This window comes from Metopolophium dirhodum, chromosome 9, assembly GCF_019925205.1.
Source record: "Metopolophium dirhodum isolate CAU chromosome 9, ASM1992520v1, whole genome shotgun sequence".
NCBI classification, from domain to species: domain Eukaryota; kingdom Metazoa; phylum Arthropoda; class Insecta; order Hemiptera; family Aphididae; genus Metopolophium; species Metopolophium dirhodum.
The window spans coordinates 26061383-26085131 of NC_083568.1; the positions used below are offsets into that span (position 1 = coordinate 26061383).

A 23749-nucleotide genomic window follows, 5' to 3' on the forward strand; every position below is an offset into this window, starting at 1 on the left:
CGATGTAGCGCAATATTTTATTTTTTTCTATTCTTGATACTTTATGATCGCGAGGAGATACTATGCAGTGCAATACGTCATGTACAGCCCTTAAATTTAAAAAGCTAAGTAACGTTTTTTTTTTTTTTTTTATCTGACTCGTAGATTTTCAGTACAATTGTTTTTTGCCCATGATTGTTCAAGTTTTTAAACTCGTTTTTATTTCTTGTGGGCATTTTTTGATAAATTCATTATTAAAAGAAAAAAAAAGGGGGTTAGCATGCGTAATGAATCACGTTGTATAAAAACGTAACGAGTCGATAAATTGCAATTTGAGTCCATAACTCTATCTTATAACAATAATTAAGTATAATAACCGTTGCGTTAGTTTATTATGCGTTATACACTATTTATAATACTTGTTAGTTGTTCGTTTTAAAATATTAACCAAAACCAAAATAAAAACACCAGTCTCATAATTACACTTTTTTGCATGCTATAAGTTGATTACTGCTTTATGATATTTTTCGAAGATTAATAAACAACCACATATTATACTAAAACTCACTACTGCTGAATTAATCTAATCGTTTATGGTGTAGTTATTTTATACACTCTTTCATAAAATATTGTGTATTTGATTTGTGTGTATTTAAAGAATAACCAACAATAATAATATAATTATTACCATGTTTGATCATACATCTTTAACAAGTAATGAATTTATATAATTATTTGTCAAATAACATTTAGGTTAACTAAAAGTTTGATTTGAATTTCTCACAATGAATAGGTAGGTACTATAGGAAACTTTGTTATAATAATTATAATTCGTTGTTAAAACGCAAATTTATTGTTCAGATGTGACAGACAAGTTAAAATCGAAAATTCTATGAACATACCTCATAAAGTTCGACATGATTAAAATATACCATTAATGGAATAAAATAAACTTTTGATGAAAAGAAATTATTTGTAGAAAAAACATTGTAAAACCATAAAATAAAAAGTTTGAAAACACATACTTTCTGTGGTTTGTTGTAAGATTTAACTATAACTTTTGTCGTATTTAGTTCAGGCAGATATATTTATTTCAAGTTAAATACGATTAAATAGAACATGGCCAATGTACATTGTAAATTATATGGTAGTATTAAAAAATAAATAACAAGTTCCAGACCTCGGGTTGAATGCCCTTTCTTTTTTTATTCCCGGTCACTGCTATATTATCACTACTTATAACACATTAATATTGAGCAATCGTAGGTAAGAGTTGTTTATACTGGATGAATCCAGTGTATTCTGTTAATGACGAGTTAATTATTTCAATTGGTTAAATAACTATTTTTTTCTAGATAATGCAGTGTGGAGCGAGTAATATTTGTGGGAGGTAATTTTTTTTTTGATCGGATTAAAGGGTCGTATAAATTTCATTCACCGCCTTTATTGGACTTTTTAAACATAATCTAGTTCTTTGATAGATAATTAAATTATTATTTTTATTTGTGTGTTCAAACGGTTAACTACTTGTACTTATATTTTTATCGTTATATATTTTTTTTTCCTATTGTTTTAATTCAACTGATTTGATTTTAATGTTCTTAAATAAAACAGTTCTTGCATAAATAACATATCCAAAAATCGCTATTTTTATACATATACATTTTTTAACTGGTAAACGTAAATAGTTTTCAATACATTTAATTGGCAAGGTTTTGTCAAATTGTATGCATACTATATTATATTATTATGTACTACATTCTGCACGATATCAAAATTATCACATTTCTATTTTTTTTTTTAAATATTTAAAATATGTCCTGCATTAATCATTTAACAATTATTGTTTTGTATATTATGTATTTTTCATAATATAACACATAATATTGTAAGAAATGTATTAGCAAAAACATTGTTTACCACTATTTATTTTCTTACTAAATCTACGTTTAGAGCTTAGTAATGGATATTTAAAGTTATAGAACAGGTATTCAGTTATTAAATACTTGGTAATTAAGTTAAATTCTCATCAACGATAAATGAACATATCATTGCAAATTAAAATTATATATGTATCGAAGAAAAATACTTTTTCGTATGAACTTAAAAAAAAATATTACTTTTGTACATAAACTGAAAATAACTTAGTACATCACCGTGACAATATCTTTGTTTACAATCTTTTATTAAATTATAACATCAATTTTCCAAAACAAAAATTATTACTCAATACCTATTTATACTCCATACATTATTAATACTTCAAATAACTCAACTGAACATTAACAACTAAAAATGACAGATATCGAGAAAAATACAAGTGCCTATGTCACCACTTAAATGCTATTTCTTACTGCTAGTTATAAGTTTTGAATTGTTTGCATCTAGATAAAGCAAAATTTACCAAATTACCGTCTTACCCAGCCATTGAACCGCAGTCCTCGAATGAAAATTTTTCCAAAACAGATATAACATCTGCAGAGTCACATGATCTGATGAACCAACGCGAAGAAGTTGAGTTAGAATGCAAGAATTATTTTGAATCAGTTTTCAACTTAACGAAACCTTTAAATGGAAATAGTAACGATAAAAAAGACAACAACATACTGAATGATGTGACACTGACAAAGGATATGGTTATAAGGTTTGAAAAAATTACAAATAATCATTACAATGCTTATAGTTAATTGAACATGCATCTAAACCTATCTATATTCAATTAATAGAAACGTTTTTAATTAAAATCAGATTTTAAATATAATATGTATAATGGATTAGGTTTTATTTATGAGGAGTATTTACATACAATTTTAAACAATATATTATAAAAATACTAATTGTTACTTTCTATTAATTTATCTAATATTATTACTATCGAAACTAACAGCGCCGTAGACTGTTTTATAACTGATTTGAATAACGACATCAAAGTGGAGTCAACAACTACTCTGCGGTCAGAGATAGAGGAAACCCACAAAGAAGACGTCCAAACGAATATTACAGTTTTAAGAAGTGAAGTCACAAACGGAAATTGGTCCAAAAATATTACAACATCTAAAATATTACATGATCTAGAGGATCAACAAGAAGAAGGCATGGAGTTGGAATCGGAGAATTTCAAATCAATTGTAAACCCAACGACGCCATTGTATGAAAATAATAACACGGAAAACATACTAAATGATGAGATACTAACGAAGGATGGAGTTATGAGGTTAGAAAAAAATTACAATTTATCATTATTATTTTTATAGTAAACTGTACGCACGCTTATTGTTGGTACCAATTTTAAATTAGTTAAAACATAGGTATTCAATTATATAATCGAATATAAAGTAGAAATATTATTGGTAAGGCTTATATTATTTGAGAGGAGTCTTATAAAATAAATTATTTTTTTATTACCCACGCCTGAAGTTGACGTTATCTAAAATTGGTTCTTAACAGGCAGCTATAAAATAATCTATTAAAAGAAAAAATAACAATAATTGCTTTCTATGTTATCTGATATTGTTGTTATTATTATTATTGTCCATACATACAGCGCCATCGACATACTGTTAATCGATATGAATAACGACGTCAAAGTAGAGTTAACAACTCCTCCACGGCCAGAGAAAAAAAGAACCCACAGAGAAGGCGTTCGAATGAATACTACAGCTTTAAGAAGAGAAATGCATATCAAAAAGAGACTCCAAAATAATAAACACAAATAAAAATAAAAACTTTAATTCTTGTGATTGTGCCTGCATCATATTACTAATAAATTATAAGCAGTTTTACCACAAAATGCATTTAGGCGTTGCACGTAATATCATTGAAGGTATGTTCCACAGCAGTTTTATGCGACTATGTGAGAAAAGAAAATGTTGGGTCGAATTCAAAGCTAATATAGTTGTTTACATAAATTTAAAATTGCCAAACATATTGGTGACGGAGTTCCAGTGAAGTATAAATACGATACGTGCAAGCTTCAAAATACATAAGTCATAAACAACAAATTTAGATATTTGTTCATTTACGTGGGTTAGTGTGAATAACTGCATATTGGTTACTGGCTATTGAAAGGCACACTTTTTATATCTATAGCTATCCATGGTTTCTTTTTGAGGTAATCTTTTGAAAAAAAAATATAAATAAATTAAGTACCATGTACACTCAATTTTAGATATTGAAACGTTCTAAGTGAAACTTTTTGTTTGTTTTTACTATCCCCCCCCCTCCAAAAAAAAAACAAAAGGTTCGTAGAAAAATATGTTAAAAGTAAAAAATGTATTATCATAAAATCAATACATTTACTTGGAATTTTTGAAAAATAAGATGGAAGAAGTGTGAAGCTCTAAAAATAAAAGTATCCAATAGAAATAAAAGTTTTAAGTAGGTTTCAATATTGAAACGCATCATAATCATTTATTGTCAGCTGTAATGAAAATATGGTTGATTTGATTAGAAATATTACATAACAGTAGGTAAGTGGTAACTAGAAAATGTAATTAATTTAATGTGACTATTAGACAGTTATAATATATATAATAATATGATACTTGCAGGAAGTATACTCTAGCAAAAGAATAATATTTTTTATAAAACTAAAAAATTATTTTACTATTGGTAGGTATCTATGGCAACGAATTTTGTAACTGATGGACGAATGGTACAATAGAGGGAATAATACTTTTTCTGTTTAAATCTCTGAACATAATACTTTAGAGTTTAGAGGCGAGATAACGTTTTTGAGCTAATAAAAATCTGTTTTCAATATTAAATTTATGCCGTTTATGTTACGTTACTTTGTCAAAATATTAGTTCAGTTTTTTTTATTTTGTGCGAATGGCTAATTATTTGGGTCGTTTCTTCGTGTTTGAATTCTTAGGTTGGATGGTGATTAATGATTAAATTGCCTATAAAAATAGAAAATCATTTAATTCTAATGTGCTAAAATGTATATGGAGACAAACATTTACAAATAATAGTTTTTTTTATTTAAGTACACACCACAGGTAACATTTTTGAGTTTTTCAATGAAAATTTGAAAAATTGAATTTGTAATTAAATTTAGTACTACATATTATTTAAAATAAATTTACTATTCCATACGATTTGTAAGATCTATAATCTGACTATAATGTTATATCTTCTTTATAATAAAGAATATTGTACCTTTACGATACTATAAAACTATTATTTATAACACTACCTACTTGACATTTAAAAGGGATCTAAAAGAATACCCAAGTGAACAGTAAACCAATGATTCGTTTAGATGAAGCAAGCGAGTAGTGTGTGCTAAGCGTATGACATTGCATTTTAAAAATATAAGCCCTTTTTCTGTAATATTCATATAAGGTACCTTTAATAATTTAATTTATTACGGTAATATAATTATAAAAGTTAAAAATTATAAATTTATGAAATTCTTATTGCCTGTCAAATTTGAAATAATCATTTATATGTTTCTTGGTGTTTAGAAAAAAAATAAATATATAATTGATAGTAAATTCAAATCTACCGTGTTTATTATGGGTACTTAATTTATATATATTTTAATTCAACCTACATATATTATTACTACTATTAGAGCGTTATTTTATTTTTATAATAACCTTATAAAAAAATTGTCTAAGGAAATTGTTATGAAGATTTGTTAATCTAGGGAACTTTGAAATTAGAAACTCCATTACATGCGCATGATATATTTATAAATAATAATTTTTGTTAATTGATTTTGATACGTTTACTTTAAAATACATGATGGTTTTGTGTTTTATCTATTAAATTAAAAATAAAAATGTAATTATTTCAGGTATTTAGGAAATTATAGTTAAATCTATTTATTCATTTAGAATATGATCATATCACGTTTTTAATTTTCTCATCGTTATAAATAATTTTGATTGATATACCATTAATTAAGTTTCGGTTATTAGTAATGTATTTTGTTATTTTTGATTTTACATAACATTTTGAAAAAAAAATTCATGAAAACTCCAGACTGTAGTAAACTTATTTATTTATTTTTTTTATTAAGGCTTCGACTTCTGAGGTCATTAGCCTGATACTGTGGAGGAAGGGGGGGGGGGGTACTGTAAGGATTTGTCCCTAAAAATCCCGGTTGGTCACCCATCCGGGAACTAATGAAACTGGCCGGTGCTTACACTCAGAGCACATTCGTGACTGGATGCAAACACCGCCCCATACCGAGCCAGTATATTTATTATATATTATTTATTTTATACGTGACTATAGAGTATAGATAGTAAAATACTACACTTTAAATGTTATATAATATGTGAATAAAATATGTATAAAATAAAGCATATCACAACGGCTTAAATTATTTATTAATTATACCTACTAAATTAAATATTGACCACACGATTTGCTTCTAAAGTTTGAATTTAAACAATCAAGCAATTTATTAGTTATCTATTATAGTGTTCAATGTGATTTTATTTTTCCATAATAGCGGTATAGTTATACATATATGTTACTACATCGCATGTCGAAAAACAAAGACAATATAAATATGTTTGTTTAAAATTCACGTGTTCCTATTCGGGTTTAAAAAGAAAAACTTTTTTTCATTTTCAACTTCTTTTAAATTTTTTACGGTTTTGCCCTATTTGAGTTCAGAATAATAAAATATAATATCAATAGGTAAATAACTTAAACGTTTACATAAACGAGGTAACAATATATAATACTGCACCGACATTAAATAAATAACGAAATTAAATGAGTCAAACTGATTAATCAGCTAATAATATTACCACTGATATTAATACTAAATTATTGTTGGTTTTAGACTCTGAATCAACAACGCCCTTGCAACATGGGCAGGTGGTTCGTGTGGTTGTGTTTATTTAGCACGCTGCAGCGGGCAGTTTCTTAATAGGAGCGCATAAAAATCGTCGCGCAGATTAGTATAATTACTCGACACGAATAATGTTCATTAAAATGAAAAATGAATCGTCCAAGGTCGGGCAAAGCACTCTAATGACAACATTACAGCGGTGACGGCAACAGTGGCGGTGGTGGGTCCAATTACGTGTGAAAACGACGACAGTATATTTTATATTATATAATACTATAAAACACAATAACGATTTCCAAACAAATATTAGGAATCCGATACCAATTACAGTAGAAACGTTACAGTACACGGCAAAAACATCTATTTTTTTTTTATTTTTTTTTTTTGTGACAGAGGACGAAAAAACAATTTATTGATTTGAAAATAACGCGTTTGGAACAGTTTCAATACCTACCAGCTAATATTGTAAATTATATTTTATAATTTATAGCCTGCAATTGCCATATTAATAATAATAATTATTAATTATTATTATTTTTCGTGTTTGGCTGGACAATGTCTTGATCAGCCCACAATGGTTGGAAATTATGTTTCACCCATAGATAATAGATACACGAATAGACCCTGGGGCTATATTAATATTGTATGGGGTCGCGGTATTTTTTGTGGGAGAGAAAAAATATGTTTTATGAATGTCCTCTCTCCTGCATGGGGTACTATTTAAGGTTATGTTCAGATAAAATCACCGATACAACTGTATTATCCATAATCGTCGATATATTTTTAAATGATAATGAAAAATATTTATCCCATATATAAACTTAAAATCGATAGTAATAAATGAACGCGTGATAACCTCCAATAGCCTATCCGATATTTGCGCGATATTATCCATCTCTTTATTATCTATGATTTCACCCCCCCCCCCCCCCCCAATGTTAGAAGTATCGCGATACGGTAAATCTGTCGTGAATATCACAAAAATAGTATATTGTGCGTTTACAACTGCCGGCAACTGCAGCTACTACTACAAAATATAATATGGCGTGATAGAAAATAAAATGTTAGGAATGTACGTAATTATTCGGAGTTCATAGTTTAAGGGTTTGAAATCGTGTAAAAAACAAAAATCAAACACAAAATACCTGACTACGCTGTGGAGAGGAGAATATCCTACTGCACGCGCAGTGGTGTACCTACTATAGTTATAACTAGTGGGGCCGAAGTCCGTGTTAACGTCGGCCATGGTCCGACCACTTTTTTGAAAAATGTTTTTTACATGAAACTTTATTATGAGCAAGAGTATATATTTTAATTACCTGTGTTTAAGCCATGATTATCAATATATGTATATTAGGGTACCTCTATATTAAATAATTAAGATATTGAGGCCATGAAGTTTTTTAAATTGTCCTATCACGTTTTAAAAACTTTGGCGACACTGCTACTAACGGTGGTGGGCGGGAGGATAACGCCACCACATGACATATTCAGGAAGAATTAATTTGTTTATAAGATGTATTTTTTGGTCAATAATATCCCCCCTTCCCACGAAATTCAGTTCTGAGTACGCCATTGCGCCGACGTGATAATGGCAAGCCACAATAATAACGACAATTGGCCCGTTGTATGTGTATTATAATGATAATAGCAATGATAATGATGATAATAATAATAATAATAGTCCGCAAAAGTGTTTCAATCGACCGTTTCGTCTGATTTATGCACGACCGTCGTCGTGAGCGGCGGCGGCGACGACGAGTTGAATTCCAAATTTCCGGTCTAACAGGTAAGGTATATCAAATACTCTGCGTCGTAACGTCTAGTATTTGGGTATAATATATTATTATATATACGCATTACTCTAGTGTATACACGCGGGTACACGCGGACCTAGATGCAACGTGTTGAAAAACGATAATGAAAATTCCTAAACAAACGCTCGGGGGTCTCTTATTAATTTATATATTGATAAAATATCTATACGGTGTAATGTGTGGGGAAGATAATATATTATATACACATATTATATTTATATATGAAATCGAGGGGCGGTGGTGACTATTTAAACAGGCCGACAACCCCGAGGACATATATTATCATTTGCGCGACCGACTAGCTTGGTCGTTATTCATACAATTAGAACACGGCTGGATCGCGAGACTACCCTCCGCCGCTGACGTTCGACTCGCGCGTGCGCGCGGGTGTGTGTGCGTAGGTATTATCGTTATGCGCATGCGCCCGTATGCAAAGGGTTTTACGAGCACGTGTGTACAGGGTTATGTTATCTCGTCTCCGGTGTTGCCGCCTCCGACGGTATATACTATCGAATATATATATATATGTACTATTGCATATATATATATATATATATATATTCTATTGCGTATATATATGTACTATTATATATATATATATATGTTTAGTTGTACGTGAAACCGCAATCAAGCAGATTAGGCTCAGATGGTCGGATTAAGACGGGAAAGGGGCTTTTATTGGGCTCGGTAGCGTCTACTACTCGCACCGGCTCCGTGGTGGTGGATCAATCGGCCCCGGACGCTATATTACGGTATATACAGCTTAGTATTTGACTATAATATTAAGCATATATTATGTTTTTATACAGGGTGGTTATTTTTACGTAAACCGCAGAACGTCTTGAGAAATAATGTAAGGGATATTTTTAAATTGTTGTTATTCACTAAAATATGTTTTAAATTTTTTTTTTTTTTTGATCCTGGTCATTTATTATTGTAGCCTCAAATACTTTTATTGAAAAGGGTAGAATATATTTGGTGATATATTGACATACCTTCACAATCCGTGACGGCAATAATGTATCAATACATAACGAAGAGAATATTATAACTGCCGAGTAGAAATACAATGATAAAACGACGACAATAAGATCGCACGTACTCGTCGAGCATACCAATTAATAACGATCTCATTTCGATGACTCTTATAAAAATTATATACGTATAGAAGACTTTTTTCTTTGAAAAAGATTCATATAGTTTTCGCTTATATGAAATAACATTTTTGAAAAGTTATTAAACTATCTGCACACATGCTAACTGCTGTTTAAGTACGTGATTCCAATTTTGTTATTCTTCTAAGAAAACGTCATTACGTTTTGTTGACCTTCATCGTACAGCTAGTCCGCGCAGAGTATCAATTTCTATATCTAATGTTCTCACAAAAATGATTTATTCAACTATATCAAATTTAATTATAATTAGTTATTGTAACAATACAATATTATGTTCATTTATTATTATACATTTTATACTGAACTGTAATCAGTGTGTGATCAGAATATTTTTATATTTTATTATGGCTGAGACCACTTATTGGACCGTTCGTCTATTATTTAGTAAAATGTTGTAAGCTATTTTCACTATACTACCTTCTAAATCAACAAGAATTTCTCATAAGGGTGTCAAACTCTTGAAATCAGAATCCATTACCCTTTTCCACTCAACCATATAAACATTGGCGATTTGCAGTTCTTGTGCTAAACATCGATACGTTTATAGCCATGTTCATGTATAACATATTTATATGCAACAAAACATTGTCGTAAAATTCTCCCTTTGGTTTAGTCAATGTAATAGTAATTCGACGATCTTTACTGCCAAAGCAACGTTAACGATGCGTTCGTTATTAAACTTAAATTATACTGATATTAGGTTCCTTACAAATATAAGTGTAATAAATAATACATTTTTAGAATAGGTAGTGATATATCTCGATAAATTAAATAATTATTTAATTGAAAACTTTCGTAAATATTTATTTCAGAATAAATCATTTGTTAAAACTTAATTATAAAAGCAATTTAATCACAGTATATAATACCTACATTAATATTATATAAATTTATTATAAAAGTTGTAAAGAAAATTCAAATAATAATTTATATCATTTTAATGTAACTCGGTCAATATATCTCTAAAAATGTCTAATTATCTAATTGTAACGATTTGAATTGAAATAGGCGATTTAGTTTTAAAACTTTAGTTATTCCTACAGATGTTCATACACTAGCTGTGGAGTGACATCGACTTTTTATCTCCATAGGGTAACAATCTATAACACTCATATTTTACCATCGATAGTAAATAATAAACAATTGTTAAACGTTTTTCTTTAATTTTGTGATATAATTTTATTGTTCTAGGTATAATTGTTATCAACCTATTTGGGTTTTCACCGTCTTTCGTACGGCGATTGAGGAAACAGCCACTGATGGCGGGAAATGTTCCTTCGTCGCAGCAAATCATCGAAAAACGATTCGATAAACGGCCGACAGGATAAAACGCCATAGACGATCGCCCAGCAAAATGATATACACATACAGTACACGCCCTATACTAGATTAATAGAAAGCGGCAAAGTTTATTTTACTCGCGTGCAAAATCTCCGCGTAACCTTTCGTCGAAAAATGCCCGCGAGCCAAGCAGACGGATAGGTATTTATGAGTTTATTTGCAAAGTTTTATGACACTGCGCTCACAAACACACACACGCCCACACAGACACAGACACAGACACACAGACACACAGACACACACACACACACACACACACAAGTTCGCGCGTGCGCTTGCATAACTTCATTTTGCGAGGATCCAAAAGGTATTGTGTGCCCGTGCGTCAACGCCACCACCGCCACAGAGCCGCGGTTACCTGATATGTCTCATTACAGACAAACTTTATTCGACACCGACCACGACGATGTAGTTTATTCTAAACCAAATTATTTAAGTTTTTCTGTTTTTTGCACAAAACACGTCCCACTCGTGGCTCCAGGGATATGAGGTCCTTAAAAATATTTTTCCATCATTTCACGTTCAAACTACAAACGATCCTAATATCCATTTCCTTTACCTTTGTAAGTCTCTGCACAGGATAATGAGGGTCTTCAATTGTGCACCATAATGACATGATATATATATATGTGTGTTTGTATGTGTGTGTGTGTGTGTGTGTGTGTGTGTGTGTGTGTGTGTGTGTGTGTGTGTGTGTGTGTGTGTATAGGTATATAATATTATAATATAAAAAAAAACTGCCACGGACAAAGTTGTTAAATACGTATTCTCAATTTTTTTTTTTCCCCCGATCCATTTGTATAGAAATTTCTATCACGTTTTTGTACTCGAAAAATATTTAATATTTTGATAAAATGACCAGAAATGTATAAAATCAATAATATCTACTATATTATAATATTAAGTGCGCATATTTTCAATTTTACTGAATTAATTTTATTTTGTCTATTTTATTATGTGATATTTTTTTTAAACAATTGTTATAAAATTAAAACTATGAACCAACGAAAGAATTGCGACACGTCTTGTTATGGATAGTTTCCTATATTTTATTTCATTCGATAACTACAATTTGTGTAAATGACCACGATGTTATTAATGTTTTTATAACTTTATAACTTAAATAGGTGAACACAATTCATATAATAATTATTAACATTATGTTAATAAATGATTTAATTATTTTGATAACATATTTTATTTTAACAGTATCCGTTTAATTTCCACAAAGCTATTTATTGAAACAATGCATTTTGGTGATAAGTAATTTTTGTGATTTTCTGAAACACTCCAATCTGCCGTTTATATTTTAGACCAGGTGCTGGAACCTTGATGATTTTTAGGGTTCCAGTTCTGGTTTCGTTCCCAGAAAAACTAAAATTTAGGTTTTAGTTTATTCGGTTTTTAAAAGATTAGTTACCTGTTTTGGTTTTATACTTATACATACATATTTAAATTTAACTGTAAAAAATGAATAAATAAATAATTTATTATATTAAAAGTTTCATATAGGTACGTAGTATAGTGGTATGTTGTATGGGAAGTTTTATATTATTATTAAGTAATATTGAACAAAATTTAAAAATGTTTTTCTACACAGTAATGTACCTATATTGCCTACACAATGAGCCGTTTAAGGGGATTTCATACCGTGATTTTCTGTTTTTGTTTAACACACGCGTGACATAGGATTTTTGACGGATTCTTTGCCAAACATATCAATTGATCTAATGGAGTGATGAGAATTCTGAAAACAGATTTGAATTTGTCGTCAAGTCTACTTGAAATCGACTTTTCCATAATTTTGATTTTTTGATTTTAGCTTCTCCAAAAATTGAAATACAAAAATGTTTAAATACTCTTTTTTAATATGCCGTTTTCCGGAATTTGGGGGATATTATCAAAAATGTGGGAAAGTCGATTTCAAGTAGATTTGACAACGAATTCAAATCTGTTTTCAGAATTCTTATCGCTTCAATAGATCGATCGGAATGTTTGGCAAAAAAACACGTCTAAAATACTATGTCGCGCGTGTGTTGGACAAAAACAGAAAATCACGGTATCGAATCCCCTTAAGAATAATGTGTGAAAGAGTGAATGCGGCGGGAAAATGTTTTTTCTACTCACATCATCTCAGCAATATTGTATAATATTCTTTAATAATTGTGTTATATTATCAAAAGTGTTGATTATTAATATTACTATACGAGTATCCGTACATGATTCTTCCGAGCTTAATTTCCTAATTCAATTAAAGGAAATGTATTGGACTTTCAGAAATTATAATTTCAAAATACATTATATAAGTTAATCTAATTTGATCCAAATATCAATATAATTAAAATATGAAACGATTAACAGAGAAACTTGTTCATATATTATTTAGCATATAGTTATTACAATATGCACTTCTTTTATTTACACGTTTTTTTTTTTAATAACGATTGCACTTGTAATGTTTTATTGTTTTATGAATAATGTGCAATCCGTACTTTTGTGCGTATATAACATGAAGAAGTATAGTATAGAAATGCATTATATATTTTGTAAGCTTTTAATTTAAAAAACTATGTTTTGTGTAGATTCTCGTGAATTTTTTTTCCAAAGACTCAATAATATTTTACTTAATGCATATTTTGTACATTTTGAATTTTAAAATATTTGAATTTAACTAGAAAACTTTAAAACAACAGATTATTTTTTGGTTCACAATTTAACATACCTTTTTAAACGATTTGTTTCCTTTCCTTTATTAATCATTATTTAAAATTTCTTTACACAGATCACTTGAATTTGAGTTATATGATTAATTTATAATTTTTGCGATTTGGTCATACATTAATAATTTGTTTAAATTTTAAATTTTAACGCGCACTGTATATTAAAACAAAATTGCCTAACGTAGGCGCGCCTTAGAATGTTTTAAATTTATAACAAATCGATCGGCGAGATTCTTCAAGAGTGTTTATGCGATATCTTATGCCGTACTCTTTCTTTCCAACGTTTATCATAAACGGGCGGAGACTTACAATATTGTGTGTATATATTGTTCTGCTATTGTATACGTTCAAATATTATATTATAATATGCGTGCGCGTTAATTTAATATACCGTCAGCGGAATAAAAAATAAGGAAGGAAAAAATAATAATAATAAGTACTTGTTCGGTTCAACACGCACTCGGCACCGTACATATTTTATTTTCATTTTTTATCCACAGAACTATGTGTATATATACGGCGGCGTCTACTATGCATGTATAGTCGAAACGGAAAAACACTGAGAATTTTTTTTTATTTTCCGCGCAGGAGATTCGCCACCCCTTTTCTCGGACTCCGGGACACTTCAAAGGCCGCGTCCACTCGTGCAAAAAGGGCGGGTGACGTCTGTTGAAGTGACCCTATACAGCCGCGCGGGCATGTATAAGTTGTTGGCGGATGGGCTGGGGGGGGGGACGATTTTTTTTTTTTTTTGCGTGCCTAGATACGCGGAAACCATTCGCAGACGGACGCGCACCTTCACCTATACGTACGTGGCTCTCGTTAGGGCACTCGAAGAGCGCCGCACGGTGTCTATTTGCCACCGCACATACCGAGGACCGTATATTCGAATTTCCACTACCCCGCCGGAAAAGAGCACGAAATAATATTATATCGTACATGTATGTGCGTAGTGTATATAATGTTATACTCACACGCTGACGTTTTCCACTTCCGACAAAAAAAATAAAAGTCGTCAGACAATAGTACCTACCTACACCGATGACGACGACGGCGACGACGTACTGGAGTGCTTGTTTTGTTTTCGATGGCGTTTGAAATAAAAAAAAACGCGCTGGTGTACGCATATACAGCACTGTCGCACGTTTTTTTTTTTACTTTCAAACAATGCCGCAGCAGGTCGGAAATGCACGCATCACGTTTTAGGTTTTCCCGCACGGATCACGTGTCTTATGTGCCCGATCGAGTCGATACACATACGCGATATCGAATAGTGACTACTTTTCACTATTATAATGTAATTTCATAGTTTTCCAGCGTTGTCGTGCATAGAGCGATTGTTCGACGTAACGATCATTATATTATTCAAACGGAATAATAAATAATATTCAGTTGAATTCCTAAGCTCGACAATAATATGATGTTTTGTTTTTAAATATCGTTTAAGATCAGATTATTGTGTAAGAAGAACGAATCGATTACATCGCTCTTTAAAATATTTTTTCTCGGTAGCAAATCGGATGTATAGCGGCGCGGACGTAATTGACATTTTTTTGATTTTCTAACGTTTCCGTGTAATTCGTAATGAAAGCCATCTGAAAAACCAGGAAAGTGTGCTCGAATTTACGACACCCTCATTTTGTCATAATATAATTGATATTATTTTTATTTGTTGAGTACCAATACCAGAGATCGGAAATGTCATCAGTTATTTATCTCAGCAATATACTAATGTGATTACATTTTGGATAAAACTGAATAATTTTTCTGCTGATACCTACTTAACTATTTAAAGTATTTAATAGTTTTACAGTTTTTTTCGTCTTAAAACATTGAATATTCAATTAAGATTCTCATCATTACCACTCGATCAAATAGTTATAACAAATATACTTCTTGTTTTAAATGTTATTTATGTAATATCATGTGTGTTAATATACTATAGTATCACCATTTCTATACTTCAATTATTTTCGTATTGTTGAACGTGCCAAAGTGGCGAACGTAACAAAGAAAGAAAAAAACGAGGAACAAATAAATAAGTATAGTAAGAAGAAGACATTTTTTATTCTTTTAGGAAAAGCTTTAATAATTGTTCCCATTATTTTTAGAATTTTCAAAAACCTTTCATACAGTTTTTAAAAATTATTTTAAACGTTTGTGTGTTTTTTTTAAGCGACAGTAAATCGATCAAGTACTACCCAATGTTGTTATAGAGAGAATATTCTGATCAAACACCGATTTATTAAACAAACCGTTCACCGTTGTAAAACTTGTGAAAAAAAATAAAACTTTAAATTTTCTCAATGCAATGATCTAGGTATAGCTAACCACTTTACTTTCTTATAATATACATTTGAAACAATATACGCAACAACAAGGGAAAGTAAATGTAGTTGGTGCATTCGGGAGGTCAACATTTAAAATTCCCAGTAGTTTTCAATTTTTCATCAGCGCCGGTAAAAACGAATATTATTTCGAATTATAAACATTCGTAAACATTTTTTTAATACAAAATTCCCTTTAAGTGTTCCTACATTTAACATAAAACTTAACAGAAAACTCAAAATAAATTTTTACGAGCGTTTAAACTGTTTGAAGTTAGACATTGCATATTCACCAGAAAAATAACAAATTTTCATACAACGATTTTTTCTTTTTTTATTGCTCAAAAACTAATAACCGCAGGTACTTGAAATATACTCCTAATGTTTATCATTTCCTATATCTGAGTTCTGTTTGACTCGTTTAGAGGTGTTTAAGGACATTTTAAATTTAAATTTTTTATTTTTTTTTTTCAAAAATGTTAAACTATTTTATTGCTAAGAATTAAAAATTTTAAAAAGGTTCTACGCAATTAGTTGATTTTGTAACCAAAAAATCAAAAAAAATGTTTTTTTATAGTTATTTTAAGTTCAAATTTGGACGAAATTACAAATTAAATAACTAAGAATAACAATTTCAGTTGTTTTGTTGTAATTTAAAAATATTGTTCGTGACTACTTATTAGAACTTCTCAAGTATATAACTGTATACACATATTGAAATATGATAATATGCAAATAATATTAATTCAACTTACCGGCTACCGTATTAATAATAACAACGTAAATATAATATCCTGAGCTGACAAACCGTAGCCGCTCACAATCGTTTTTCGTGAAAATAGTGACGGATTAATACCAAACGGAAATTTCGAGAACGAGTTGATGTTAAATTAGACAAGACGATATTTTTAGTTAAGCTTACCGAACACAAACTTGAACGTTTATTAAAATAAAATATTAATAATTTTATGACATGTTTTACTTTACCGATGACCCGCAAGTATAACGATGCAAAGAAACGAGACCGCTTCGACACACGTATTATAAGTGCCTTTACCGGCCCAAAGCATTGTTCTGTGCATTTTGAAAAATAATTTAAAACAGTTATGTGTGTTGGGCCTCCGTGAAAACACTGAACACAAACGTAACACGACACACGTCTTGGATATACCACAATTCATTAATATAATAAATGTATATTAAAATTAAAAATAAAATATACAGTACTTACTGGTGGTTCACACCATAGCACTTGTACAAACATCAAATAACCGTCAAATGTCGTATTCGTTTGTGACAGTCACGGTCTTGTTTTCAGGCAGCGACAGAATTCGCACCTAGTCATTTGTACAAATAAAAATTGTTGTTCAAAAATGCGCTCACTCGATCGTAATATAATTGCGCAAATCAGATCTGTACGAGCCAGTTTGCGCAAATAAAACCGAATTCATAGTGCCCAACTCAATAACACTACAATGTTATATCATATCGCCAGCCTGTTATAGTTATCATGAAACCTCCGATCATAAAATATAATCATAAACTAAGCGAATAGGTGTAACGTTACTACGACAGCATTATGATATTCACAATACTTCGTAATAATATGTATGTGTCGTACGACAGAATGTTTACGAAGGTTTTACTTGGATTTTCCGAACCAATGATACAACCATGTCTAGAAAATATGCGTAGGTACTGGAGGCATGCGGAACTGTTGCTATTCGGACTGTTCGTACGAGGAACCTGTGAATAAAACATGTAAAGTAATGTGCATGTGCATTGTACATTTTAAAATCCACGGAAAACAGACGGGAAATCGTTTTGTCGGGCCGGCCGTAGTTCGAGTGGTTCGTTTTAAACTATCGTATCGTCTAAATTTCGTCACACAGTAGTATGCCTACTGCAGTGTTATAATATACGCACTTGCCGTAATCTTAAATATTCAAATTTGTCAGTAATCTGGTTTTGAGTGAAAAATAAAACACGATTAAATCGTTCTGGCTGTGAAAAATCATTAATAATCCTCTAGTGATTATAATATGTTATAAAATAAATCATAGCTTTACGTCTGCACATTAAATACATAATGCACGTTTAAATTATCATCTAGCGAAAGGCCCTCTAACCATTATACGCAACCCATAAAATTATTTTATATTTTTTAAGGTTTCAACTGTATCTGACTTATTAGCAGGTTTTTACTGTATAGGGGGGGGGGGGGTACGGTTAGTCTTTATATATATATTACACGTGTATATGAGCCGAGTATTTGCCACTAAAAACTCGGGCGGTCACCTATCTGGGAGATAGTTACAACGGCCGATGCTTGACCTCAGAACACATTAAAGACTGCGACCGACCACAGTGCAACACCAGGCTGCCAATATTTTTATTATTATTATCGGTTTTTAATTTCTCAGCAGCGTCCAAACAAACGATTGATTATTTCGTAAGCGCCACTAATATAATATACTATGGGTAATAATATCGCCTTTAACGCACGAATAAGCCGAGTAGCAGACAAATCGTGCATAAACTATATTTTAACTGTGAAAAGCGTCACGGGACATAGGCCATCATACTGGACAAAATTGATCAATAGGCCGTGAGTATACAGCGGTCCCCGAGCACGGAAAAAAAGTTAATTTATACGAAAACAAAAAGGAAGATGCTTGTATAACTACAACAGCTGTTGTATATATAATGTTTATGATTGAATTGTAAGCGTAAAACAAATATACGATCGAATAATATTTACTTTTTGATGTTTGTGCGCAAAAGTATATTTTATTGTTTTACATTTTGTTAGATATAAAGAGGTCTATGTTTACATGTTAAGGTAAATCCTATTCATATGAGAACCAGAATGGAAAAGGAAAACAGAAAATAATACCCTGAATTCATTAAATTGTTATACATTTTGTTTTTTTTTGTAGAATGGATATCGACAAGTCGATGTTTCTTAAATTTATACCAACAACGTAATTTGACGGTATTCCCGACGATTCGGATATCCATCGCGATATAGGTGTATACAGTTGTAGCTAGAAAGAAAGTACAATATAATGTTTCATTGTAGTTGTTAAAAAAAAATGGATAAAAGAAAGTATGTACGTGCGCGTTTTTGTTCTACGCCTAGGCGAATAGAGATTTAAAAAAAAAACCCAAACCCTAAGGCAATTTAATATTTAAAATGTATGTGTAGTATTCAGAGACAGCAATTAAATTCCCCCGATTACGACCTCTTTGAAATTTTTTAATTTTTTCATTTTCCACCAGTACGTCAGGTTAGGTTACATAATAAATACAATTAGGCTACATCGATACAATTTGCATTACACTGGATTGTAATTTAATGAAATTCAAGGAACATCATGAATGAATAATTATAATACACAATTTAAAATGTTGGTTTGCTTAATCAATAACACTTATTAAGGATCTTAAAATACCTGATACATTTAATACTATTTTAAATATCAGAATTTTTAATTTAGTTGTATTAATTTATTATTAATAATTTTCCCCGAGAACATGAACTTGAAAAAAATATAATTACTAACTATAGTCAATTAATTAATATTTAATCAATTTAGGTGAGTAGGTGGTATGGTATTTTTTTCCAAAATAACGATTATTACTTACATAATTATTTATTATAGTTAGTATTATTATGGCTTTTCACGCTTGTTGCGTGCACCCAACTTACAGGAGAAGGGTGTCAGGATAGGTTGGTGGTAGAAGCGTCAAATGATCAACAATTTGTAGTTCGATGAATTATTTATTAAAAAATTGTAAAAAAGACAAGTTAAATTTATACTGAATAGCTATTCGAATTAACGACAATCACTGGCGTCTTAGGTAATAAGCGATTGCTCGAATATTCTCTAAGTCCGAAATACGCCGTTAATGAAAATAAACTAAGTCCAAAAGAGAAAATGGTGATTTACCAGAAGCGAAGAGGTACAGGAGTGCGTACGTACGATGGCAAGATCACGTATGGATAATGGGCCGCTCCCAGGGATCCTATATATAGTCCTATCCCCCCCCCCCCTTTACTAGATCCCTGGCGGACTGTGTCGGTGGTTCTCACAGTCCGTGGGGCCTTCCATAATTAGATGGTTGACTATTTCGTAATGCGAACACTGACCTATGACTCAGGGTTGCAGATGTGCCTTTGGTCGATGCGGGGTATCGTTGTAATAAGTGCATAATATACCCACGGCCGGGTTGTCACTGTGCCAAGATCTAATTCATAGAATCTATTGCGCGTCGCGGAGTTCCCACAGATATTCTTACCGGCTAGGGTTCTATCGACTGGCCGTCGGCGGATGCTGAATCTGTTGCTAACAATTACAATGTTGCTCTCCCAGGGTCTTGTGCACTACGCTGACATCACTCCAACCATCTATGTATTATCCTAGTACATTAGATATTCGTATATTCTAACAATGTGTAGGAGCGGAGTAGAGGGGTCCCGTACGTGGCACGCTCATACTTCAATACTACATAAATTAATAAATTATTCTATGGTTTATAAAATATATAGGGCAGTTTATGACTTAAAAATATTATAACTTGAAAAAATTTAACTTTTTTTAACTGGGTTAAGTTAATTTTATTTTCTATCTTAACTCTAAACTTATCTAGTTAGTTTTTTTTTTCGTTAACTTTTAACTAACTGAGGTCGATTTAATTGAATTAACTTAACTTGTCACAGTTAGTTATTTCATTAACTTGCCCACCTTTGATTTACATTATACATGTATACGCCTATAAGTAAGACAAAACTTAACACAATGATTTCTTTATAAGCGTTTAAAAATTATATATCATTAATAAACTCCAAAGCACAGCTTTAAAATTAATGTTTAGCCTGTAAAAATGTTGATTACCTACGTGTTTTTGAGTCTTTGCCTCAATATACATATATTATCTACGGGTGCCACTTGAAAATCTGCCAAAACTACACACACGTGTTTACCAACCACCAGTATCCTCCCCTACAAGCAAACAAACAGCTAATGGCCATAGTTGCCGGGCTCAATGATCAATAAGAAAAAATAAAAATAAAAATACTTTCTATATTATAATATAATGATAATACCTATGTACCTAATTTAAAACGTGTGGTGATTTAAGTTATAGTTATAAACGATGGAATTATTACATTTTTTTGTTGTGATATTTCTCAAATATACAAATGACTGATTTCATTTAAATAAATGGAGCTTGGCCGAGCATATGCCTACCATCCGCTTCCTGAATAAAATAGACAGCTTGAAATCTATTTTGAGCTGTTGTAATCCCAAACCTGCTAAGTAGATGTTTGTTGAAGACCAGTTTAAGTAAAAATAATACCTGTAAACACCTGTAAATAACCTGTAAATAACAAGATGGCATACTGCCATAATCCTATATTTAGATTTATATAAATAAACGTTTTTGTCATGTTATTTAGTTGGTTTTTATTTTATAGCTTTTACAACTAGCTCTCCGAGCGTCGCTGGGGGAGACCCCCAAACCCCCCGAGTTGGCGAAGAGTTTTAACCGATGTCGGAAGCTGCAGTGGTCTTTTAGTCTGGTCGTTGGTCTCGAGCCGGTTTGTGTGTGATAAGGAGGTCTGGTGATAAGGAACTGTGATAAGGTTAGGACCACCGCGGTTCAACGTGGTAGCCCGGGTTATGCCGCCGGAAATTCGAAATTCCGTAAAAAAATCGTATAGCCGCCGCGATTTTTTTGGTGTCTAGCAGGTCAGTCACCTCAGTTGTCCAGGTAGGCAATCCGACTATATTATGTCGGATAGCGGTCAATGTGGGACGGCCGGGTCACGGCATCGGGTATGCAATCCAACTGCGTCGGATCGCGGAAAACGTTCTTTACTGTCGCCGAAAACGCGACATTACGCGAAAAAAAATTTAAAAAAATTCGGGCGTCCATGCAAATCATAATATATAGCCAACGAATTTTTTTGGGTGTTTAGCAGGTCAGTCACCTCGAATGACGTTCGCTGTAATATATAACTACGCACAATGCAAACGATATACTACACAAACCAAAAAAACATATTGTATATACCTACCTATGATAGATGAACTATAATCAATACATACATAGCAATATAATATTACAGTTGTCGGGTGAGTTAACTGGTTGGGGTAATCAAAATATAGCCACTTTCTTATTTTGGTAATTAATAATTTAATGTAGCATAAAAATACTGCTACAGTTACTATATAATATATTATATTAATAAATAAATAGATCCTCATTAAGTCATATAGTATACGATATGTAGGTTAGTTATTAATTTGATTTTATGCTCATGATTAAACATACCTATAGTCGACTCAACTCGAGCTAGGATATTTTATTATATAATTAATATTTATACGTTTATTTATTATAATATGTACCTACCTACAGACCGATACAGTGGCTATATCGTGTATATTTATGCCAAATCAAATATATAAGTACCAATATAAGGAAGCCACGGCGTGACCGAGTAGGCAAAAAGACAAATAAGGCAGTCAAATATTATATAATAACGAAGTTTATTGAATCAAAAAAAAAACATGTAAATATATCAATAAAAAAAAATCGAACTTCTCTACGCGTGTATTTATGCCTGTATATAGTAATACCTACGCGACGCAAAGTGGTAAAACTCGACTTTTCTAAAAAAATTTCGATAAACACGCGCGACGGCGGCACTCGGTTTGCACGTTATCTCAGCCGCGGCGGGCCCGCCGGGAACAAAATACGACCGCGCGCGGCCTGTGAATTTAGCGAGGAACGCGAAAAAGGTCCGAGCGAGGACGCAGGAAGTCCTTAAAGAGGATAAAGATTGATATCTTCATACATAAACTAAATTATGTACCTATATTAATAGATTAATAAATAAACTAATCAATAAAATATATATAAGTTTTTATCTTTAAATATAAATACAAAGTTCTTCGTAAATACAGTGTGTTTCAATCAAATGGTAACACGAAATATTTCAGTTCAGTGACCTTGGATTGAATTGGGGATTTTTCGAGGAGTTAGGGAATACTAAAATACACATTTTGTGATCATTTTCGAATTTGTAATTCTTTTATTGAGCGCATGCGCAATAAACCTTACATTTTTTTAAATGGAAACACCTATTTTCAACACCAGATTTCGATAGAAATATTTTTTTGAGCAACTTTGATAAACAAACTTTTTTCCTATCTCAAAAATTGACTAAATTACAGCCATCCCAAGTTGAAACAAAAAAAATTTTGTTAAATTTTCAATGTTCTGTATTTTGTTGTTTTATTATTATTTTTGGTTGGAAACAAGATAAACGGAGGGGCATGCATTTAACTGTGATAAATCAGGGAAAATGTGATGAACTGGAAAAAAGGTGATTGAAAATTACAAAAAAGGTGATGAACTGGAAAAAGGATGATGGAAACTAGAAAAAAGGTGGTTGAAAATAACAAAAAAGGTGATGAACTGGGAAAAGGTGATGGAAACTGGAAAAAAAGTGATTGAAAATTACAAAAAAAGGTAATGAACTGGAAAAAGGGTGATGGAAACC

The 23749-nt window shown here is 31.3% G+C and overlaps 1 protein-coding gene and 1 long non-coding RNA gene across 3 annotated transcripts in view; one reads left to right on the forward strand and one right to left on the reverse strand.

Moving 5' to 3' along the window:
- Nucleotides 1–17305, reverse strand: part of LOC132952031 (uncharacterized) — a 57163-nt gene extending 39858 nt beyond the window's left edge. For both annotated transcript variants that reach the window (XR_009665438.1, XR_009665439.1), the window contains exon 1: nucleotides 16929–17305. This is a non-coding gene — a long non-coding RNA (uncharacterized LOC132952031). The remainder of the gene's footprint in view (nucleotides 1–16928) is intronic.
- On the forward strand, nucleotides 2275–3695 carry LOC132952003 (uncharacterized). Its single transcript, XM_061024107.1, has 4 exons — nucleotides 2275–2299; nucleotides 2368–2623; nucleotides 2867–3193; nucleotides 3524–3695. Exons 1-4 carry the CDS (start codon nucleotides 2275–2277, stop codon nucleotides 3693–3695), a joined length of 780 nt encoding a protein of 259 aa, XP_060880090.1.
- Nucleotides 17306–23749: the final 6444 nt, after the last annotated feature.

What these genes read in the sequence shown, in the direction of transcription:
- LOC132952003 (XM_061024107.1), top strand. Translation starts at nt 2,275, where the DNA reads ATGACAGATATCGAGAAAAATACAA. An exon ending in AGATATCGAGAAAAATACAA is followed by an intron (nt 2,300 to 2,367) that starts GTGCCTATGTCA and finishes GTTTGCATCTAG; the next exon opens with ATAAAGCAAAATTTACCAAA. An exon ending in ACAAAGGATATGGTTATAAG is followed by an intron (nt 2,624 to 2,866) that starts GTTTGAAAAAAT and finishes CGAAACTAACAG; the next exon opens with CGCCGTAGACTGTTTTATAA.